General features: G+C 35.9%; 3 protein-coding genes across 5 annotated transcripts in view; 2 read left to right on the top strand and 1 right to left on the bottom strand.

The window, feature by feature from the left end:
* Positions 1-164: 164 nt before the first annotated feature.
* On the top strand, positions 165-6,155 carry LOC112903918 (synaptotagmin-like protein 4). The gene is made up of 8 exons (XM_025973930.1): positions 165-194; positions 2,591-2,771; positions 3,084-3,274; positions 4,244-4,438; positions 4,499-4,753; positions 4,819-5,006; positions 5,121-5,329; positions 6,013-6,155. Exons 1-8 carry the CDS (start codon positions 165-167, stop codon positions 6,153-6,155), a joined length of 1,392 nt encoding a protein of 463 aa, XP_025829715.1.
* A 1,588-nt stretch (positions 6,156-7,743) lies between these two features.
* On the bottom strand, positions 7,744-9,718 carry LOC108732266 (dnaJ homolog subfamily C member 8). Of its 2 annotated transcripts, XM_018462961.2 has the most exons (5): positions 9,366-9,718; positions 8,753-8,859; positions 8,369-8,689; positions 8,027-8,263; positions 7,744-7,965 (listed from the first exon to the last, which is right to left on the bottom strand). In XM_018462961.2, exons 2-5 carry the CDS (start codon positions 8,810-8,812, stop codon positions 7,846-7,848), a joined length of 738 nt encoding a protein of 245 aa, XP_018318463.1. In that variant the 5' UTR covers positions 8,813-8,859; positions 9,366-9,718; the 3' UTR covers positions 7,744-7,845. The 2 variants fall into 2 exon arrangements, with proteins under 2 accessions (XP_018318463.1, XP_018318462.1); XM_018462960.2 differs by lacking the exon at positions 9,366-9,718 and having other exon boundaries at positions 8,753-9,293.
* A 4,105-nt stretch (positions 9,719-13,823) lies between these two features.
* The window catches only part of LOC108732264 (forkhead box protein O), a 74,675-nt gene continuing 66,046 nt past the window's right edge, over positions 13,824-22,452 (top strand). The window contains exon 1 of one of the 2 annotated variants that reach the window (XM_018462956.2): positions 13,824-14,753. In XM_018462956.2, coding sequence (XP_018318458.1) covers positions 14,400-14,753 — 354 coding nt within the window. In that variant the 5' untranslated portion in view covers positions 13,824-14,399. The remainder of the gene's footprint in view (positions 14,754-22,452) is intronic. The other variant, XM_018462955.2, reaches the window with a different exon arrangement.

Genomic DNA, 22,452 nt, shown 5'->3' with positions numbered 1-22,452 from the left:
ACGATATGATGGAGTAGTAGGGATATAAAGCAGAGGATAGCGCAGGGTCGAGTCGCCTTCAATAGAAAGAAGTCACTTCTATGCTCGCGAACGGTTAATTTAGAAATTCGAAAAAGATTGTTAATGGTGTATGTTTGGAACGTGGCGTTGTACGGGTGCGAAACATGGACTGTGAGCGCTGCGGCAAAGAAAAGGTTAGAAGCGTGGTGTTATAGACGGATGTTGAGGATACCGTGGATAGAGAAGGTTAGAAATGAAGAGATGCTAGAAAGAATAGGAGAACAGAGGACTATATGGAAGTCAATAAGAAATAAGCGAGATAGGTTGGTAGGACACCTTCCCAGGCATGAAGGTCTAGTCAGAGACATATTAGAGGCAGAAACAGGAGTTAGGAAGGGTAGAAGTAGACCTAGATTAGATTACTGTAGAATTAGAGTAGGAAAGAGTGGAGGAGCGTATCTACGTAACCAGTTTTAGGATTGATGATGATTTTATTATAATATCCCTTGTAAAAAATGATGTCAGTCAATTAATCTTTGTTAAAGAATGCATGCCTGAATTTCCAATCACGTAGGTAGCCTCCATTTTTTAAGTTTCTTTCGATTAAGCCTCAATCTAAATACTAACCAGGGTTAAAAAACATCTATAATGTTCGATAACGTATGCGAATAGATAAGTTTTAGTTTTAACGAACTACTAGGCACTCATTTTTTTTTATCAGTCCGCCTTCGTGGTTTAGATACTGCAGAGGTTGCAAAAGTGTAATTACAATGTATTCTATTTCAAATAGCAAAGCAATTGTCCAATTAATCACGGCGCAAGGTGATATTTAACTGGATGGTACTTGTACAAACATATTTATGTTTCTGGGTTTCTAAGTGCATTCGTTCACGTAACGTTTCGGAGTCCACCGTTTGACCTTTGCGAATGGCTACGTTATATCTCATAAATATGTTAAACAATCACGTTGTTATTATTTAATTTATTTATTAATTGTTAAGTTCAAAACCTGCCTAACTGCTGCAAGGGCACAGCCTTGTATTATTTGCGCTTGGGGTTGTATTTTTTAATCGTTTGTAAAGTATTAGGAACAGTACGTCGGTTTAGGACTGTACATTTTTTAAAAAGGACAAAAAAGTATTTTATTAACAGAAAGCCAATTAAATTTATCGGTTATTGGTTGAACGGAAATATGTAAGTGTAAGCGGAAGCGACAATCTCGGAAAATTGACAGCGACTGTTATAATTTTCTTTGCTAAATATCAAAAGCGTTCTGTTATTCGCATAGTTAACGGTTTGTCATATGCATTGTGAAAAATTTCCTTCAGGTTAAGAGGTGTAAACTACAATTTATTAATATTACTATTACTATTTTTATTTTATATTTTAATACTGGGATATAAACTACTGTTTTATCATAATTTAGTTTTTATCAAACAAGTGCGCGTGTCTTATCGTTTAAATAGTAATGGAAAATCAGTTTCAGTTGCTATAATGAAAGCACATAGCAAATATTTCGCTTTCCACGATGGCCTAGCCAATGACACTTTTGTGGGAAAATTTTATAATTGTTGTTGTTTTTGTTTTAAATTCGGAGGTGATAATTCTGACGATATAGACGCTCATTTTGCAAAAGCGAAGAGGTGTCAAAAGGTAAAATCTAATGAAATAAAAAATAAATTATTAGCTACTACTTAATAGTCAATTTATTTTTAACATAATATCTTTTTCTTACGTTTATTTTATCAAAATTTGTCGGAAACTTCAAATCACTTTCACCGCAGTACAAGGAAGCAATTTTGTTTTCAGCCCCTTATCGTAAGACTGATTTTGATAAGAATTCCTACTAATTATTATTATAAAAAGATTGCACGATCTTATCGTAGTTGTACAATTTGAAACTGAAGCATTTTTTAAAAATTACAATTTGTTTTAAACAAGGATTTAACATAATGTATACTGTTGGTTGGTGCTTTTGTTTTATGACATTTCTAATATGGCATTATGACAATGTTTTCTCTATAATGTGTTTGCTAATAAACAAAAATGTGCATAACAGCTAACTGAGAACTTTCTATCTACAAAGCTAAGTTAATTTACTTGCTTTCTATTTCAATTTAACAGAAACATGTCGGCTACGTGTTATCGGCGTTTACGAATGTAATTTTTAAATTTTTGTCGACAAACAATCGTGATGTTTGTCGCTAAAAATGTCAAAATACGAAAGAATCACATTGTCCAAAACTTTATGAAATATGCGTTACTAATTTCTGCCATGGTCGAAAACCACAAAGTACACGGTTGTTTGCGATTATTATAGCAATTTATATTACTCAATATGTCACCAATAAATATTTAGTTTATTGCAAAAAAATCTATATAACAAAACAAAATAATTAATTGGGCCTGTAGACACTAGGTCTTGTTGTTATTCATTACATATTAAAATTTAATTGCAATAAATTAAATGTAAAAATGGTGGAGGTGCCAAACACACCAACTTTTTACTTTTGAATAATGAGTGTAGGGTACGACTATGATAATTATTGGTACCAAAACTCAAATAAGTTTTTAAATGTTGAATTAATAGGCAGAGTTCAGTCGAAATCTGCCTGAAATTGTAGAACCCAAAAGCGACAATATCGTGGTAGAATTGGGGGAACGCGATCGTCTATTAAACGAAAATGAAAAAGTTCGTTATTTATTTTCCATAACTGGTACTGAATCCATCAAGTCGACGGGCGAGCCAGCTAACCAACTAATTGGATTTGGTGAGTTAATCTAGTTAAAAGCTTGCATTAAATAAATGCCGCAATCCCGGACGAAACAGTGCATTTTTTATTTATCATGAAATTATCTGTCCAAATACACCACATTAATGCTACAATTTACATTCGATAAAACGGAAGAAAAACGGTAATTGTTTTTAGAATGTTAAAGAGATTTTAACCCCGTTGAGAATAAGCAGGGATGGAAGGGGGAGAAAATTAACCCATGATAAACCAGTGCAAAAATATTTGGTATCTAGAGTAGTGGCCTAGTAAATATGTAAAAAGTGAATTTTTTCTTTTAATTTGTTCTAGATGATGCTAACATTTCGGAAGCGAGTTCGTCGCCTACTTTGGTCGGAAGGGGGTTAAGCAAGAGTGCAACCCCAAGTCCCGTGGCCCCAGGTGGAAGAAGGGTGACTCGATCGAATTCAGAATGGCGTGATGATGACATCGACAGGATGTTTGGTATCCACCAGACTCGGTCATGTTTGTCTACGTTAGGGGTGAGTTTTGCACGACATTGCCTGTCTCCCTTTCATTCACAACTACTACATCAACAGACATTCGTATTATAAACGAATTGACTTAAGATTGGGGGTTAATAAATCAGAACATTTGTTTTTTTTTTTTAATGTATTTAACAACATGTTTTTATTGTTTCTGGCGTCTGCAGGACAGTTTTTTTCTGGTAAGTGACTTACCATGCATCATATATATTCAAAAGAGTTTAATGTTGTGTGATCCTTATCAGATAACTGACATTTATCGTTTGCATTTGTGCAGCAGTACAAAAACACCATTAGATGTTTTTGACTTCCAGAAATACGACTTCATACCTTCAAATAAAGTATAAATAACACGATACTGTTGAGGCTATTTTTAATAGTTATTCTACCCTCTACGCGATTTCCTATTGTATACGTGTCAATGACTGGGTCAAATCGATATTCACGAATACTTTGCATTCATTATCTAATCAATTTCTGATTTGATTAATACAATTAAAAGTTCTTAACCAGGAAACTACTTTTAAAAGAATTTTGTAGATCACTTTACAAATCAGTATTGTTACATGTTACCCATATATATTGGAAGTTTATCAAATAGTTTTATTAGTGTTTACCCTTGTCAGTATTTTAGATATGTCTTATCACATTAATCTCGAATTTTGTAATGGTGCACGTAAGATAATTTTTGGTCTGACGTCGTTATCTCTATAACAAACTCATACTTCTGAATAAAACGTCTCTATTCCTTAGATCTGAAAAAAATTACTATAAGTACTAAATGTAGATTAAGTGTTTGATTACAAGGTTAAAATGTGGCGAAAATCTTTGGGTAACATCAGTTTACCTCCTACTTTCAGGAACATTAAAAGAAATGCGACGGTAAAGTCGATTTTTTTTTCGAACGTTTCACAATCAGAAACCATTTTTGGTGTTCGGTTTTAGTAGATTGTTTTTGTCTTTTAGATTCGTTCCGATTCAATGGCAAGCGTGTATTCGGGGGCGGGTGAAGGGAGATATGGTACGGTGGCTGTAAGGGGTCAAGTTGAGTTTGGCCTCCAGTACAATTACAAAGCGGGCTGTCTCGAAATTCATATCAAACAGTGCAAAGATCTTGCGGCCGTTGACATGAAACGAAATCGATCGGATCCATACGTAAAGGTACCATTTTATGGACCCTTTTAAACGTAACATTTGTCATCAATCCGTTGATATTTGTAGGTCTATCTTCTGCCAGACAAGTCGAAGAGTGGTAAACGAAAAACAAAGGTGAAGAAGCACACCCTCAACCCCATCTTCGACGAGGTACTCAAATTCCACATGTCTCTAAACAGTATAGAAACCAGAACCTTGTGGCTAACCGTTTGGCATTCAGATATGTTTGGTAGGAATGATTTCCTGGGGGAGGTCATGATCGCTTTGGAGAATAAAGTGTTTGACGACCCCACACCCAAATGGTACAACCTCCAGGAAAGGGTGAGGATAATGTAATACTTTAGGGAATTCTGACCTAAACTCAAGTTTTGTTTTTACGTTTTTAGACCGAGCCTTTCGATGAAATTTTGTCGTTCAAGGGTGACATTTTAGTTGGTCTAAAATTCGTACCACCCGACATGACAATACGGAAAAAAGGCAAACATTCTCGCGGTTCGCTTCACGTTCTGGTCAAGGAGGCCAAAAGTTTGACCGCCATCAAAGCCAGTGGAACCTCGGATCCATTTTGTAAAAGGTAAATAAATTTCAGCATATCTAGGTACGCATCATGAATCCAAAATCCAGGAAAAACTGCAAAAGATTTAGTTTTTCAACTGTTTGAAGCAGTTTGGTTTCTTTTTCTTTTCAGTTACCTTTTACCAGATAAAGGTAGAAGCTCAAAACAAAAAACTCCTGTGATAAGAAAAACTGTTAATCCTGTCTGGAATCATACTTTCGTATACGAAGACGTAACACTGCAAGAGCTCGCAGAAAGATGTCTGGAACTCACCATTTGGGATCACGATCGATTGGGAAGTAACGAATTTTTGGGAGGAGTTAGGTTCTCCTTGGGCACAGGTCAGTCTTTTTCATTAGTTTTTATTTTTTAATGAAAAATTTACTTTGTGTTTTATTTATTTACGTACTGTTTTTGTTGGGTGATGATTATTTTCTATTGATGGGTACCAAAACGCTAAAAATTCTATTTTTTTCCCTGACTCTTTGGATCGATGTATTGCAAAACTTACTTAATTATTTTCTGACAAAAATTGCGAAAAATAAATCTACCCCTTTTCGCGACTGTTTTTTTTTTTTTAATGTTCAGTGTGAGGTAACAAAATTGATGAACATCTCTCTAATTAAACGGTTAGTATGAGAATTTGTATTCCTAACTTTTTTTTTACTTTTTTTCTAAAGTATTAAACACATTTATACATAAGGTAAGTGTAAATATTAGTTGATCTAATTTTTTTTTTGGTGTGAAATAATACGCACGTGTAAATACAAAATACGACACAAGAAAATTTGAAGAAATTGGAAAATCGAAATCGATCGATTCTATCGATTAAATGGAAGATAACGTTAAAACACGAAAAATTAGAGAAGAAATGGATGATCTTTCTTACAATCAAATTTTTATTAAATTAAGTACCACGTTATCTTTCGAGACTACTTAGTTAATTAAAGCCGAAAAGAAAGGACATTTCGACGATGGTTCTTTTCTAATTTGAAAACATAAAGTATTGAAGAAAATCTTTCAGGTAAACATTATCTGAAACCTGTTGATTGGATGGATTCTACAGGGAAAGAGATCTCGTTATGGAAGAGCATGCTGGAACGCCCAAACTTTTGGGTAGAGGGATGTCTCCCCCTGAGACCCACGTTGGATTATCGAGCCACCTAACAATCCCCTTTATTAATGATTATTTATTAATTAATAACCGAAAACATACTCTTCAACTATTTTTGTACAAAAAGAAAATTTTTAGTAGACGTTACATACGTAAGTATGTAGTACGTAAATACCTTTGACTTGAAAGTGAGATTTTTTAAATGACCTTATATTGCAATTATTAATCTCTTCCCAAAAGCGGGTTTTACTTCGGCTTTTTCATGAATTGTGTTGTTTGATGCACCGCCAGTTTATTTTTTACACATAACACGAAATTAAATGTTTAAATATTTCGAAAAGTTGAATAAGATTTCTTGAACAAATCTCGATGTTGATTGATGGTGTTTTACGTAATTTTTACGAAACTTTCGTTCTTGTACACGTTTTCCTAATATAATTTTGTCCCTATCGGCTTAAACGGTTACGTTAATTATGATAGCAAATTAATTGCGACACTGGGAATTTCCTTCTTTTCCTCGGGAGTATTATTCGATTCCTTTTGGTTCCCTATTTATTAATAACTAAGCAATAATTATATTGGTTGTTTGTGTAAATGTTTTTTTTTGCATGTATAGTTTAATTAATTATGTATTATTGTGACACTTTACAATGTTACTTGTGTTTAGATTTTTTCTAAGTATAAATCCCTTTTTTACATTCGGTATTATGATGTGTGTTTGTATAATACGTTACGCCTTCCGAATATAATAAATAAACAATGATACTATATTTCATTATTACCTACTATTTTTATTGTTGTTGTAATATTTACTGGTGATTTTTGATAGCATATAATATGCCTAAAAGACGTAAAGTATAATTATTTTGTAATAAATGGAGTAATGAAACGAAAATCGTAATCTATTTTGTAAAATCGAACCTTAAACTTTGCCGTCTTCACTTATGAAAAATAGTAATAAAAACGTACACTTTCATAATTTGTTTGTCTGTATTTTATTGAATTTTTAATTTCTTTGGGTCGTTTTTGGTGCAGTTCTTTCTTGAAATTTAAAAAAATTCCTGGAAATTTAGATTGTTATCAGGAATTATAAGTCTTCTCGAAGAATTCAATGACTACACTAAATGTTTTGAGAAAAAAAGGTGCAATTCTGGTAAAGTAATAAAAAAGACACACCAAAAGCGTTCACTAATTTATTCAAAAATATTCAACAATTTTTTCGAGCATTGCCCATTATAAGGAGTACCTACCTGTTATTACTGATTTACGACCTCTCAGCCCTATTCAGTCGACCTGTTAGACTTTCTACCTGCCTGATACTACTTCAGTTTCTTTTTAAAAACGGAAATGATTGCTTATTTGCATATTTTTTTGGGGTGTAACTGGGAAAATGTCCAATAAAAAAGACTCTGCAAAAACGTTCACTAATTTATTCAATTACCCATTATCAGGAGTACCTACCTGTTATTACTGATTTATGACCTTTCGGTCCTATTCAACCGACCTGTTAGTCTATACCTTCCTGATACTTATTCAATTTCTTTTAAATACCATTGATTATCTTCTTTAGATACTTTTTGGAATGTAAGAGGGTAATTGCTAATAAAATGATCATTTCTATAAAAATGAGTAGTTGTTTATTTTAATTAAAATAATCATTAATTAAAATGTTCGTTACATTCATGAACACGTATATTTATTTATATATACACTTGTAATACCTAACGCTAAATACTAATTTATTTATCGGGTTTCCGGCTTGGGTTTTGGCGGTTTGAAAGACTTCATTTTCTTGGTAGACTTCTTTGAGGAACTTCCGGCTTTAAACGACAACCAGCTGTCTACCCGGCTCTGTCTGGAATCCTGGAAAATAAAAATTTCGATCTCTAACACAAACAAGATTGGAGATTAATGGTTATCCCACCTCAAAATTCTTCTGCCATTCCTTTTGAGCTTTAGCAGCCTCCTCTTCCTCTATCTCTTTTTCCCGTTTCCGTTTTCGTTCTTCCTGGTCTTTTGCCGCCAGCTCCCTTCGTTTCCTTTCCATATCTGCAAAAAGTTTCATGGTGAGAACATAAACAGCATGTTTGTACTTCTCGGGGTCGTCTTCGGGGATGCTGTCTTTGCCGTCTTTTTTCGCCTTTTTTCGTTTTTCAGTCAGCTATAAACGATCGAATTTAGTTAAATAATTTTGGTAGTGATTTTGAGGTCATTTGGCATGACTTTCGTTTACGTGGATGTTGGGATGAGTTGGGTGAGGTCTTACCATTAGGTCCGTTCGTCCTTTGGCCTCCTCAATGACGTCCATGCATTTTTTGCGCGTTTCGTCATTTTCGAGCGTCTTCCAAGCCTTGTTGACGACCTCGAAGGCCTGCTGGGCCCGATCCGCGTCGTCCTGATTTTTGTCCGGATGAACTAAAATAGACAATCTACGATATTTCTTTTTTATTTCGTCCAGAGGAGTCTCTGGTTCGACTTGTAGGACTTCGAAAGGATTTAAGTTAAAATATGTGGAACCAGGTCTCAATAACCTGTCAATCTGTTGTTTGGGCGTTAAAACGGAATCGCGCTTTTCGATCTCTTTCACCTGGAGCAACACCATGTTTATTTAAGTAAAATTTTCAATCACGTACCTTTGTCTCGTCCATACTTCTGTGTAAAACTCGTTGAACTCGACCTCCTTCGTCGGGCCTGGATTCGACTGAGCCATTTCGGGACACTCTAAAGTTGAATTAACGCCGTTCGACCTAATGTCACCTAATAATTTCATTTAAAAATTCATTACATTTAGTATAAAGCTATTTACTACTATATACACAAGCTGCCGCCATATCTACTACTGTTGTTATTATTATTATTCACAGTTTCTTTCTGTTTTAGCAATTTAACACTCGTTAACGTTACAGAGAAGCGCGACAGGTTACTTGTCAAGTTCTGACACTTTCTGTAACGTTATCCGTGTAGATTTCTGGAATCCTTTGACATTTTTTTGTGATTCGAGCATATTCGTAACTCAAAAAGGAATGAAATTATTAATACGTAAATATTTTTATGATATAAGGACTTGAAATGGGATTAAAAGGGAATAAACCGATATAAAACGCGCCTATTTCAAATCATTCTCCATTTTTCATTGGCGTCATATTGACGTCAGCAAACGGATGATCAATAAAAATGCAGCGCTCAAAATACTAATTTTACAGTTGTATAATTCTATAATTTCAACAATGATAATAAATCATTAATTTAATATGTAATACTACCTAAAATTTCAATACGATATGATGTAAAATGTGCAGAAAAATGACACAAACGTCTACATCTCGCCTATATCACCTTTCCACGGCGTACATTTAACCAAAGAATGATATTTAAGGGTGTGTAACGGATTTTTCAACTCCACGAGTTGCGCATTTGGTACAAAAGTAGAATGATATAGGTTGCTAACAACTGAACATTCAGCCTTTGAAACAGAGATGGCCCAGCAATTTATATTCGTTAGTAAATGTAATACTTCTCAACAGTATAGAGGACACTGTGAACTACTTTTTCGTAGTTTTATTGTGTACTTTGTATACTGTACACTATACAAGTTAGAAGCAGTAGATATAGTACGTTCAATATTATGAGGTAGTATTTTTGCGAAATATTTTTTTGAACTTACATTGTGGAATCTTAAAAATGTTTGATCAATTTATAGGCGAAATGAAAAAAAAAAGATGCTTGACATATTTTTTAAAGAAAAAAACCCGTTCTTTGACTATTAAATAAAATTGCAGTGGTCCTTAAACAATTTCATTTTTATTTGTAACAAATTTCCGAAAAGTTTTAAAACTACTACAACATCAAACGACGAAAAATATCAAGCAATTTGACTTATAATAATGACACGATGATTGTGGTCAATTCGGTCTTAATTTCAAGACGATCCAAATCATTTTAACCCTTTATTAATTGACACGATATCAAAAAATTTTAAGTTTTTAAAAATGGTTTTTATTGATGGGTATGTACTTTCTCGAAGTTGTTTAAAGAGATAAGTACACAGTGTTTTGGTTTGGTCATAATTCACAATAGATTGATGTTGATTCTCTGTCTCGGCTTTTAATTTAGTGGCCAATTTGCGCCGATAGCGTGGCGTCGGGGTAGCGTCGTAAATGTCGGTAATGCTTCGACAAGTGTTACATATGGTGTGAATGGTGCCGGTGATTCCCGTAAAATTCCAAACGTGTTAATCTTCCCACAGGATGGGGGAAAATGCTATAAAATTAAATTAGGCTTTTCCTTCGACAATGCCGTCGCGTCTCTCTTTTCTTTCTTGTTCGAAGTGAAAGATTGATGCCCGAGGGCAGTATTTTGCGAAACGGTCAATTATCTAGAGAAGGACCCACTAAATAATAAAAAGGGGCAAAACTCCTAAACTTCAAAGGGAATTATACATAAATAATGTGTTATAAGATCGAAAAATTGTTGTTTTCTGATTGTTTAAAACATCAAATAAAATCATCATCATTAGAAAGTCCTCAAAGTGTTTGGACTTCTTCCCATTATGAGTCAATCTCCCTATTTCTGAAAAACTCAACATCTTTAACTATTTTCTAAATCTTGTACCCCTCGTAACTGTTGTTTCTGTAATGACTAACTAGCCCTTCCTGTCTAGGAAGTTGTCCTACCAATCCATCTTTCTTCTGCTCTCTTACTTTTCCTAATATATTAGAAAAAACATCATCATTATTATCAAAAAATAATCAGTCCGAAGGCTAGTTGTACTCCCATCCCTACTACGTCCCATCACTAGCCCTTTATGCCTTAGATGGTGCCCCACCATCATATATCCCATCACTTACATATTAATTCACTATCAGTATTTCGGAAGTATTTCAGTCGCGTTAGTTTGGCTATTGCAAGCGTCAAGTGACGAAATATGCAAATGTAGTGGTGACCTTCGCAGCAACTGGTACACAGTCAGGGCGATTGCACGTGCATATCAAACAAAAAACAATGCATTCCGACTGATGGCATCATAAGAATACGCGTCTTCATTGCCGGAGCAGTTGGGCCTTTCGGCAAGATCATTACCCTTATGTTTATGTTTATCATTGAGTGGTGCGAGATGGCTCATTCGATTTCTTTTTCATATTTACCTTCTTCTTCCTTGATTTTTCCAAAGCACATAGTATATATATCATTTGTTGTCATTTAGTTTCACTTCTTGCTCTTTTGCCTATTCCGTTTCTACTTTTAGCATAATTTTCCATTTACGAAAAGGATAGAGTGGCGCGTGTACATCGTTGACTTGAACGCCACCGGAAGGAATACCATAGATCGGCTTTTTGTGTTAATCTCGAAGCATGTGACAAAATGACACACTAAATAGAAACAATTGCATATATCACTACTGATCGGCTTTTATCATTTGGCCTTGCCAATAGAAATTAAAATTACATATTATTGACACATACCACGGCCGCCGTCTCGCGTACATGAATGCGTTTGAATTTTTACGTTTGACTTTTACAACCAACAAATAGTGTGTTCGTTTCTACAGTTACAAAGAATGATTATTGCATGTTATGTGCTTACATGTACGTCGATTAAGTTATTTTAAAAATTTCGCAAAGCTCCTGTCTGTATTAACATGAAAAACGCGTGTGTTATACGGAAGTAGCCTTGGAGGGGCTGTATTCATTTAAGCCACGCTTTTTTTTATTACAATGAATAACTGGATTTTCTACGACGCTATAATGTAACGTACATGCTTTCTACATAATAAATATTGTTTATTGATAAGTAATTAGCACTTTTGCGTTCTAATCTTTAGCAATTATGATAGAGTTTGCATTAAACATGCCAATATCTACCCATAACTCTCTCAGTTTAGAGTCAGGACATTCCTAGTACTATTTCTTACAAATGGAATTAATTTTATCACTCAAGCCTTAAAGATATTTTTAAAGTTTCAATAATGAGAATTTCATACTTTCTTCTTGTCGTGTTTATTGATACTTCAAAGCATATGCATGGTCACACATCTCGTAGTAACCAACAAGACCAATTGATGTAATAAGACGTAATAAGATTCGTAATTAGCTTGACGACCCGGTCTCCATTGTAGGCAATGCAAGGAAGTTTAGTTGTTATGCTTTTTGCTGGTGCGTAGTAACTGCGACAATTCGTAATGCTCGATGGCTGTGGCAAGTCATTCACAAAAACGCCACGGTTTTTACAATCAAATCGATCGTGATTGTTTTTCGATATTTTCCTCATAAAGACGATAACAGATTTCATAAAAATCTACCATTTACTGTAGGTGTTAAACATTCTTATCTAATCGGAAGGCTTAAGTACGATTAGACAAGATGACAGGCGGAAAGTACGCGCTTCTGCGCTCTAAATTTTCGAACGAGGCAAAATTAAACACATTTGAAATGGTCTCTATCTGTATCGAAAAGACCTAGTGATAAAATTTGTTTGACAACATACGTAATATTTAGCGCCTGAGAAGCAACCGTAATCCCTTATCTTAACGTCCTTTTTTTAAATATTTTAAACACAAAAATAACTGATATGATATGATTATCTAGTTCTAGTGTAACTTCTTTCTTCTCCATTGGGAATGATATCTCAATTTTACCTCGTTTAGGGTAGAACCATTACCGCTGCATTCGTGTGATTCGTACACTACAAAAATTATTTCTGAGTCGCGCATTTGGCGTACTTCATCTGCAGCGATCATACACGGTCATGCAAATCAATAGCGTTTTGCACTAGCGTTTGATACACGTTCTGTTTCGTACAGCCCCATACAAAGGAGTCAGACGAATTAAGATCTGGATTACGCGCCGGCTAAGGTATAGGACGCATACATCCATTCCAGCGTCCACGAAAATATTAGTCTAGGAACACTGACCTATAACACTGACACATTGACCTACTTCTCATGCCTGTACTTTCAAGTACGTTTTTCTCGAAAGCGGTGGACTTTCGGTTCACCAAACGTTAGTTAATTTTCTTATTTCATAGTGCCCTATTATCTCCTGCGAGCCTGATACTTATTTCAGAAACACCCTATACTTACATACTGTATATTATGCGTACTACAATCCGTAATGTAGGTAATGGATGACGCATTCACGGTAAGGAATGGGTCATCGAATTATCCAAGTCCATAAAGTAATTTAGCACTTTATTCAAATAAAACTTTTACTTTGATGAATACGCAATTACCAATTACATCTTAAACCGTTTTTAAAACTGAAAATAATCAGGGGATGCATGTAACATGATTTAGTTCCAAATCTGATATTCGTATCATTAACTTAACTGGTATTGGTACTAAATCTAATAATTAATTTTATGTAGGTACAATTAATAAGTGCCAGAAAAGTGCGTCAGGATTTGATTTGCATAGTAAATCCCGAGACATATCTGATCATTTAATGATGTTTCTGCTGAATCTTATTCGGAACATGGTAGAGTAACTGTCAGATTAATTAAAAAACTGTTTTTATTAAGTACAGTTATGTACTAGGACCCTACAGTTTTCGCGCGAGTTTCTAACCCGTTGGTATACCTCTTGCGCTGAATTTGGCTGAATGGACAATCGAATGATCTTTTGCCGGCTATCGGTGCGTCGGTCTGTACGCTCATAATTATTAGGTAATTCCCCCCGGTTTCCTTTTCATTTCTTACCTTAATTCGAGATAGATAGCAGTGGTGGGTCACGTGCTTACCGGTGATGCGTGTGTTGCAATAAAAGACAATCTGCGCGCGTGTATGGCGCCAATTGTGCGCAAGCGTCGGTGGGCTTGTCCTCCAACACCAACGCTGTGCTCTGGTCTTGCGATTTCGCTGCTCGGTTACGTTTCGCCGATCAGTCCATAGTCAACCTTCGTCGTAGTATCATCAGTACTCCCATTTCTTACTAACGTGTGTCGTGTGGATTGATCGCCATTCAAACTGCGTCATAACACCCGAGTAGTTTTTTTTTTCAATAAGACAACGTGATCAGATTAATAAAAATGATTGAATTGCGTACGATTTAAGAGGACGCCTGTCGTGGTGAATACGCGTGCGTTTTTCGTAGTAGGATTCGATAATTTGTGGACGATGACTTGTTGAACGTATACATATGTGTGTGTACGTATACGCAGACAGACACCTAACTCACGTGTATGCCAAGAAAACTGCGCCGTGGATCGGCTGTGGCTATGCTTGTTAATTACATTTTGTTTAGTGCGTGAGAGTGAGGTTGTTGCTATTTCTGTGATTTATTTCCTATAGTAAACTAATCGAAAATGAATATGAATATGATGGAGCCGGTTGCAGAGCACGATGGTTTTGAACCCCAGACGAGAGCCCGCTCGAACACGTGGCCTCTTCCGCGGCCTGAGAATTTCGTGGAACCAGGTGAGGAAGCGGGCAACAAGTGCGGTGGACCTCAGGTACCCACGCCTAGTGCACTTCATGCAAAGAAAGGCACGAGTCGACGAAATGCCTGGGGTAACCTGAGCTATGCAGATCTCATCACTCAGGCCATAACATCCTCCCCCGAAAAACGGCTCACGCTGTCCCAGATTTATGAATGGATGGTCCAGAACGTGCCGTATTTCAAAGACAAGGGTGACAGTAACAGCTCGGCTGGCTGGAAGGTAAGAAGGAACAGCCAAAATCCCTGCTTTGCTTTCGATGTGAAAGTCACTTACCCACTGTACTATGTCTGTACCATAATTGTTACTAACACAAGATTTATTAATATGAATGTGAAGCTAATGTTTTGTATTTCGATGTTTGTGCGCGCCTTCGTCTAATAACGCAAAGAGCGCATGTTTGATATAGAACCAAGGTGAACGGTTTTATTCATTTTCATCGAGTTACGTAACTCGTGAAACTTCAACGAAATAACGATTTAATAACATACAATAGTTACGTTTGCATTTTAATATAATTCGGTTAAAGTGAACGGACCTACCCATACGTTGATGTGGTGGAGACACCTGTTAAATTGCGTTTCGAAAATTACGCAATGACCGCGTGACGTAGCAGGTGTAATGGTGTAATAAAATCGCATTTTCCGTCTTATCAATGGCGAGGGGAACTGTAAATTTCCGGAAGAATTTCGTAAACAAACAATCGACAGGTTGTTTTGTTTACTATTTACTGTTTACTAGCGTGTTAAACACGTGGCCTATGACGTCTTCTCAAACAACAGACCAGAACAGCAGCATCGTAGGTTTAATGAGTGGAATTGGTCTCAGTTGTGGCATGATACGTGCATGATACACGCGCAAGCACTTGTAAACAAAACAAAAAAGTGTACCCGTCCCAATCCGACAAGCAAATTGTTATTACGTACTTACTAACAGATAGTAGCCAAGTCAATATTTTGTTTCGTTCGAAGACCCGTTTCCATGGAAAAATAAAAAGTGCAATTCCACGAATAGCGATAGCCTTGAAACGTGAAATTAAATTTTATGGTTAGAAGTAGCAGATACCGGCCAGATAAAAAAGCACGATTTTTGTGGACCGAACGTGGGCAAGAAGAATTTGAAATGCGCTTTACGTCATCGTATCTACATGATCGGGTGTTGTTTTCTGTATCTCAAACTTAAGGATTCAAGAGTCGGTTACGAAATTTAGACTAACTAGTCTCTCTAGCATTGATGCCTAACCCTTGAACTTGGATTTCTCCCTTCCGGAGATCTTTAGGAGAATTAGTTTGAAGGAGACACCTTCCTATCAAAGGAAGGAGGCATGTCAGGAAGAAGACAGTGATCATGTCAGTTACTGTTCTTTAGGTCGTATCCATTTGTGGGTTTGGACATCCAACCCTAAATGTATTAGCAACAAATTTAAGCAGACCTTTTCGTGTTACCCATTAAGGTACCTACTTCCGCGATGATCATATTAAATATTTTGGTGTACCAAAGGTGCGCCGTTAATACGTTCTGTTGTACCTAAACACCGTGGTACGAACTTCTTAATATATTCGTTTGTGCAAATGTGTTTTGTATGCTACTGAAGACTCCGGTTGACGAGGACATTCTTAAAATATTGCATAGAACGTTTACCTTTCCGATTTTGTACGACGAATACTTATTTATCTGTGCAACACCTCAATTATGTAAACAATTGTACAGTATCAAAAATAAAGCACTTTCATTATCTAAAAAACATTGTTATTATTTTAATTTAATGTACAATTCGTCTGTAGGACGTAGTTTTTGTGGAGTATCTCTAGTGCGTAGATATGTTTCCTTAGCGTATCCAGCGGATTTTCTCTTACGATAAGTTGAACATGCGCGGGGGACCAACGTCCAGAGATTTAAAATAGACCGCGAACCTCCTCCTGCTTGCACCTTTGCAAATTGGACAGCAAGCTCCTCAACAAAATCGCGATATTAAACAACGAATGGCAACGTCGCAATAGACGTGGTATAAGGTATACGTACGTTAGTATAAGTATTTCGTTACCAAGGAAATATGTCGCTGGCCTTGATTTCAGTAAACTCTGTACCCATTGCACTCGAACGTAGTATACCTCACGAAACGAAACTCTTGTATGGTTGCTGACTTGGCAAATCCGTCCTCTACGTCATGCTCCTAGAGGGAAGAATGTCTACCCTTATTAAGCAGTCCATTACGTTTCTTCATAGAGTTCATAAAGTTTGATATGCGACCATATTCTTTAATTTCGTCTTGGATACCCATGACTCCGACATCTTTGGTTGATGTTCGTCCTCCTTTATTCTGCGTCCTCGTTATCGTAGAAAACTTGCACATTGCTTGCGCAGTAGTCGTGACGATTGGTGTTAAGTAATGTTGTTCTCTTTATTATTATTATTAATCTTCAGGCTGAACAACCTTGACTTTCTCCTTGCTCGGTCTACTCGGGTGGGCGTCATTTCTATATATCCATTAGTGTCTGCGTGAATGTTTAATCACACGATACAAGCCTGTAATTGCGCCGACATAATTTGAACGTTTAACATATTATAATACTTCATGTAGCATATGTGGTAGTAGTAGTAGTAGTAGTAGTAATCGTTGTTGTACAAGAAGGGGAATCCCCTCATTATTTCACGTGCGTCGTCGTTCTTGGAGGTTGTCGGGTGGGAATTATGAGCGTGTGTGTAGGAAGTTCCTTGGTCCATGCCCGCGACCTTGCGCGTTAATAATTGTTGGTAGTTTTCTTCGTAATTCTATAGTCGTTACCGCTTCAGGTTTACTAAAGCCGCCGAATCTTGCTAGTGGCTTTTCCTTCAGGCGGTTTTTCAAACGTCTTACCGACTCCTGGAATTTCAGTTTTACGCACGACGTGGATACTTCCAAAAACTCATTAGTGATGTCATTGGACGTCTGTAATGTTTCACTAGAGGATTAGTAAATGTAACGTCAATATCCAAATGGACAGATAACCCGTTTTACTATTAGGCTTCAAGAAAACTTACAATCCTTTTGCAAGCGGTATGATTTGTTAGAAATGTGGTGTTACAGTCAAATGATGAGGATACAGTGGATGGAGAAGGTTAGAAATCAGGAGGTATTAGAAAGAATAGGAGAACAGGGGACCCTATGGAAGCAGGCGAGATAGGTTGTTAGGACAACTTCTCAGGCATGAACAGCTGGTTAGAGACATTAGAAACAGAAACAGGAGTTAAGAAGGGTAGAGGGAGACCTAGATTTGATTACTGTTAACAAATAGTTAAGGATGTGGGATGTTCTAGTTCTACGGAAATTTGAAGATTAGCTCAGGATCTGTTCTGAAAAGGTGGAGGTGCGTATCCAACCAGTCTTAAGACTGGCGACCTTATGATGATGATGTTTTTTCGATGGGTATTGTAGGATGTTGATGGGACTCGGTAGTTAGGATACTTTTGTATTCATGGAAAGATCTATTGTGCACGAGTCGAGACAGAATAGGTATTCTTGTGTGTTAAACCCACAAAAGTGTTTGTTAAGGAAATAGGGTTGTTGGACTTTTCTCTATTTTGAGTTTTCGATATTTCTTTTGCGGAATTGACATTGCCACTTGCGTTCAATCACCTGGAAACGACGCACATTCTTGGGTCTCTTAAACGCTGTCTCACATTCCATAACGAAAACGAATTAGTTCCCGTTTTGCCAGCCTAAAAATACCTCAGCACACGCATTTATATATTACACGTGTACAGATTATAAATTGAAAAGGATTGCAGATGTGTAATTTGTCGTTCTTTTCGGTCCAAAATATCCTAATAAATGGTGCACTTATCTAGCGATAATTTTTTGAAAATTTCGGTGAATACATTTGCTACATTTGCGTAACAAAAATGAACTCGTTTTGTACCTGTAGATATTTACGAATGTATAACGTCGACGAGGTCTTTCAGAAAATTCTTGGATGACGTCCAGAAAACGTTGTAACACACACAAGAATGCGTATCGTACCAGGTGGCGAAATTACCCAGCCAATAGATCTAGAAAAGTGCGAAGTTTTAAGTTATACCCAGTTTATCGATCCAATGTGGAAAAATCCAATACGTAATTAATACAGAGAAAGTTTTGTAATAAGAATTCTGCAATTATTCTAGTTTGTTCTGGGACTAGTCCGATGTTTCAGTTTCTATGTATTTTTTCATTGAAGTATCTGCTACTTTGGGCAGGAATGGGGTTGAAGACGTTGCCACCATTACTACGTACTAAACAGCAAACAAAGATGGATACAAGATTGTCTTTTGTTATAGCGATCGATGTAATTTTATCCATTTTAAATATTTGCTATATATATTAATCCAAATATGCCAACCTCTGCGTGTGCCCCTTTTCCCAGGATTCCCCGAATGAATGCCCTCGCAAGTCTACAAAAAAGTACCGTTAAGGGTTTTTGTATAGTGTTTTCAAAAATTATAATACATCGCCTCTCGTATTTGTCAACAGTATGATGTATATTTACATGACGTTTTTATTAACCTCTGCGACCCCGTAGATAGCCTCTGAACTGCTCACTCCATTTCGTACCATGTTCTTTCTCATCGGTCTGTCCAAACGCCTTACAGTTAGAAAAATACCTAATATTAGAGATTAGACGAAAAGAAATTCGCCGATTACTTATAATTGCCTTTCTGGCCTTGTCTTATTAATAAAGATACAACTCCAGTGGTGTAGCAATTGACGTATGGGAAAAACGCAGTGGTTCAGAACCCAAGATCCCCATGCAGAATCCCATTGGAATCTGAAAAACTTCTTTTATTGTCATACACCCGTACGAGCCGAGAAGGGTGACACCCCCTCCCCCCGACGAAGGACATGTTTAGGGGGGAAGGCTCTGGCCTATTACGACCTTGCTACGCTACTGTATTACCCATTTAATATGTTATGTAATTACAGTGACGTAGTAATTTTGAATTGGAATTAATACACCACTATAGGAATCGTGTATGTAGCAAATGATTAAACAAGTTTTTCGTGTTTTGGTATACGTTTTGATAACAACAAGATATGTATTTTGCAACGAGTTTCATTGTAAATAACAGTAGAAAATATTTCTCTGGAACATAACATTATCACATGCAGTTTCTATTTACATACTGATTAAATGGGATAATTTTTGAAAAAGTTTGATTTTTAAAGTCAGATCAAGTATTGTTGTAGGCTGGTATACATTAGCATACTATTACGTGGAATATCTCTATTACAGCAGGTTATTTATTATAAAATGTGCCTACGTTTGTCTTCCTACTGTATAAGACAGAACATGGATTATGGTACCGACCGCGCTTCTTATCTAGAAGCTACAACAAAGCAATGAGAACTGCATAAGTAAAATACTTAGTCTTGTAGCAATAAATTTTTGGCGCATACACAAAACGGAGTTTATTTTGTGCGAAAAACAAGCGTTTAATTAATTTGTTGAACGTATTATTGATTTGCTTAGCATCATAAAGCAGTCGCTGTACTAGCTAGACTTGAACAATAATATATTTTGCGATAGTGCGTCAGTGTAACTATTGCGTAATGGAGAATTTTCTGCTGTTAATTTAATTAAAATGGAAATAAAAAAAACTTCCAATTAAGCTTAAATACAGTGGATATAATCGATATCATTTTGTCAATACATGCTCCTCAATGAATTTTCGCAGCCTCATGGGGGTTATGTGGTATGATAGCATTTCCTCGTCCATGGAGATTTGTTGGGGGTTGGGGTCAAAGATATGGGGGTAAAATGAAAGACTACCGCCTTAAAGGGCTCCATACAGAGAGTGAATAAAGGTGTTATTTAGGTTCCAAAGTTTGGTCAGAACGTTACGGAATGCCATAGATCTACAGAGTTCGAGAATTTTCTAGAAGATACCAAATGATAACCAACTTTTTCTGAAAGTGAAGCGAATGTAATCCGGCTTGTAGTTAAATAAATAATTATAAATAAAAGTACTTCAGTATCATATCGTCTGAGACACGGTAATAACAAAACAAAAACAGAGGAATTAACGGTAACTTTTATTAATGTGCGTTGATATGAAAATGTTTTCGCAAATGTACAAACAAAACGATAGTAATCTCACCATGGAAACGTTGTGGCGCATTCATAATTGGTAATTACATGGAATCAAAGATATGTAATATGTCGTAGTGTAAACAACTGTTGTAATAAGTCTAGCCAATAGGTGGAAGTTTTGATCAGATTCAAGGTGAAAATTGATAACACATAAGCAGAATAACGTAACAACAGAACTTTTCTACGTAAACCGTCTATTTAATAACAAAAAAAACATGTTAAATGTAGGTAAGTAATCGGTAATCAGAATTGACACGCAAAAGTTTGCGGCCCGAAAGTATCTGATATAGCAGGTCAAAAAATTCGCAGATAAGTGAGATTATGAAATGCATCAAATGGGTAAAAACCGTTTGGCCTTGTCATAAAGTCCTTCATTAAACAAGGAAAACTTTATCTGGGAAAAAGGACATAGCAGAGTGTCATCGTCATAGTCTGACAATGGCACCTATTTTTTTTGGTAACTTTCCTATTTTTTTGGGTATACTTATTGTCCCATATTTTATATTATTTTTTCTGTTACTGGCTTTGACAGTTTCTTAAAAGGTTATTTCTTTTTAGTGTGTAGGTAGAAAGGACTACAGCTCCAAACAGAAATCACTGCGTATTTTTTTATCAAAGATACTTCTGTCATGCACAAGAAGTTTTTGCGTCATTTAACTTCTAAGAAAAAAGTAAATTTCCCTTGTATTTTCATTTTGGTTGTCATAAAACACAGTAGTTTTTTGATCTTATTTCTTTTGCAAACGAAAAGTTTACCTGTAATTGTGACTTTATCTCAAAAATTTAAAAAGAGATCTAATTCGTTTTCGTCAATTAAGGCTGTTCTTTCAAAACAGCCGAATGACCAATAATTACTTACCTAGGATTTATATGTTGAATTTTTTATTTCAACTTTGTGCTAAATTCTCCCTTTTAACTATCTAAATTTTAAATTTGCTCTGTTGAGTGTCAAATATAGTAATCCTCCCGTATTTGTTGTTTAATAGGTACTGTTTATAATGTTTGTATAACAAGATTATCAAAGATAGTAGCAACAACTGTTTACATACGAAGAGATGTGCAGTTGTTACATTAAAAATTTCAGAAAAAGAAATATGAAAAGATTGACGAAAGAATTTCGAAATGCTAGAATAGTAACAATAGTATTTATGACTACATAATGCAGAATAGAATGCCAAAGAACATAATTTGAGAAAAATATATAAATTGGGGTAGGTAACTATTAATTTAGAACAGGTTAATTAAAGGTGTTTTTGGAAATGCTTTGCGTTGATTTTGCTCTCTCATTATGAGTAATGTATCAAATACCTTCGCGTATTAGTTTTTAAAATCAAGTCAAAAATCGTCGTTTCCAAACTGGGAAAGTCCCTACTATTAAGTGTGTTTTTATGTTCTACAATATGAGCTTCTCGCGGTGGGTTGGTCAATTTCATCGGTCTTTATACTCATTATGAGAGACCACATGGCGAGCTTTCGTGACAGTGGAGTAGGTAGCAACTAACTGATTTGCATACTTTGTTTCAAGGTAAATTTGATAACATCGTTCAGATCTCAAAGAATAATTTCGACTGCATTAATTAGATATATTCTTAAAGCTAAAATTTCCAGACTCACGGAATATTTTAGCTATCTATTCCAAAAATATTGTGGCTAGCACGAGTGTGTTTGTGTGCGATCGGGCACACGTGTGCGTAAACGGCGTATCGATTAGCCGCGAGCGCCTTTCTTCATGTGCGCCGTATTTGTAAATGTGTGTGTCGTACCTGTATTCTGGGAAAGCAGTTAAACAGTTCAAAGAAAAAATAAACTATCCG

This window comes from Agrilus planipennis, unplaced genomic scaffold (genome assembly GCF_000699045.2).
Source record: "Agrilus planipennis isolate EAB-ADULT unplaced genomic scaffold, Apla_2.0 scaffold30, whole genome shotgun sequence".
NCBI classification, from domain to species: Eukaryota; Metazoa; Arthropoda; class Insecta; order Coleoptera; family Buprestidae; genus Agrilus; species Agrilus planipennis.
The sequence above is the reverse complement of the archived record's forward strand: the minus strand, read 5'-3'. Positions and strand labels throughout refer to the sequence as shown.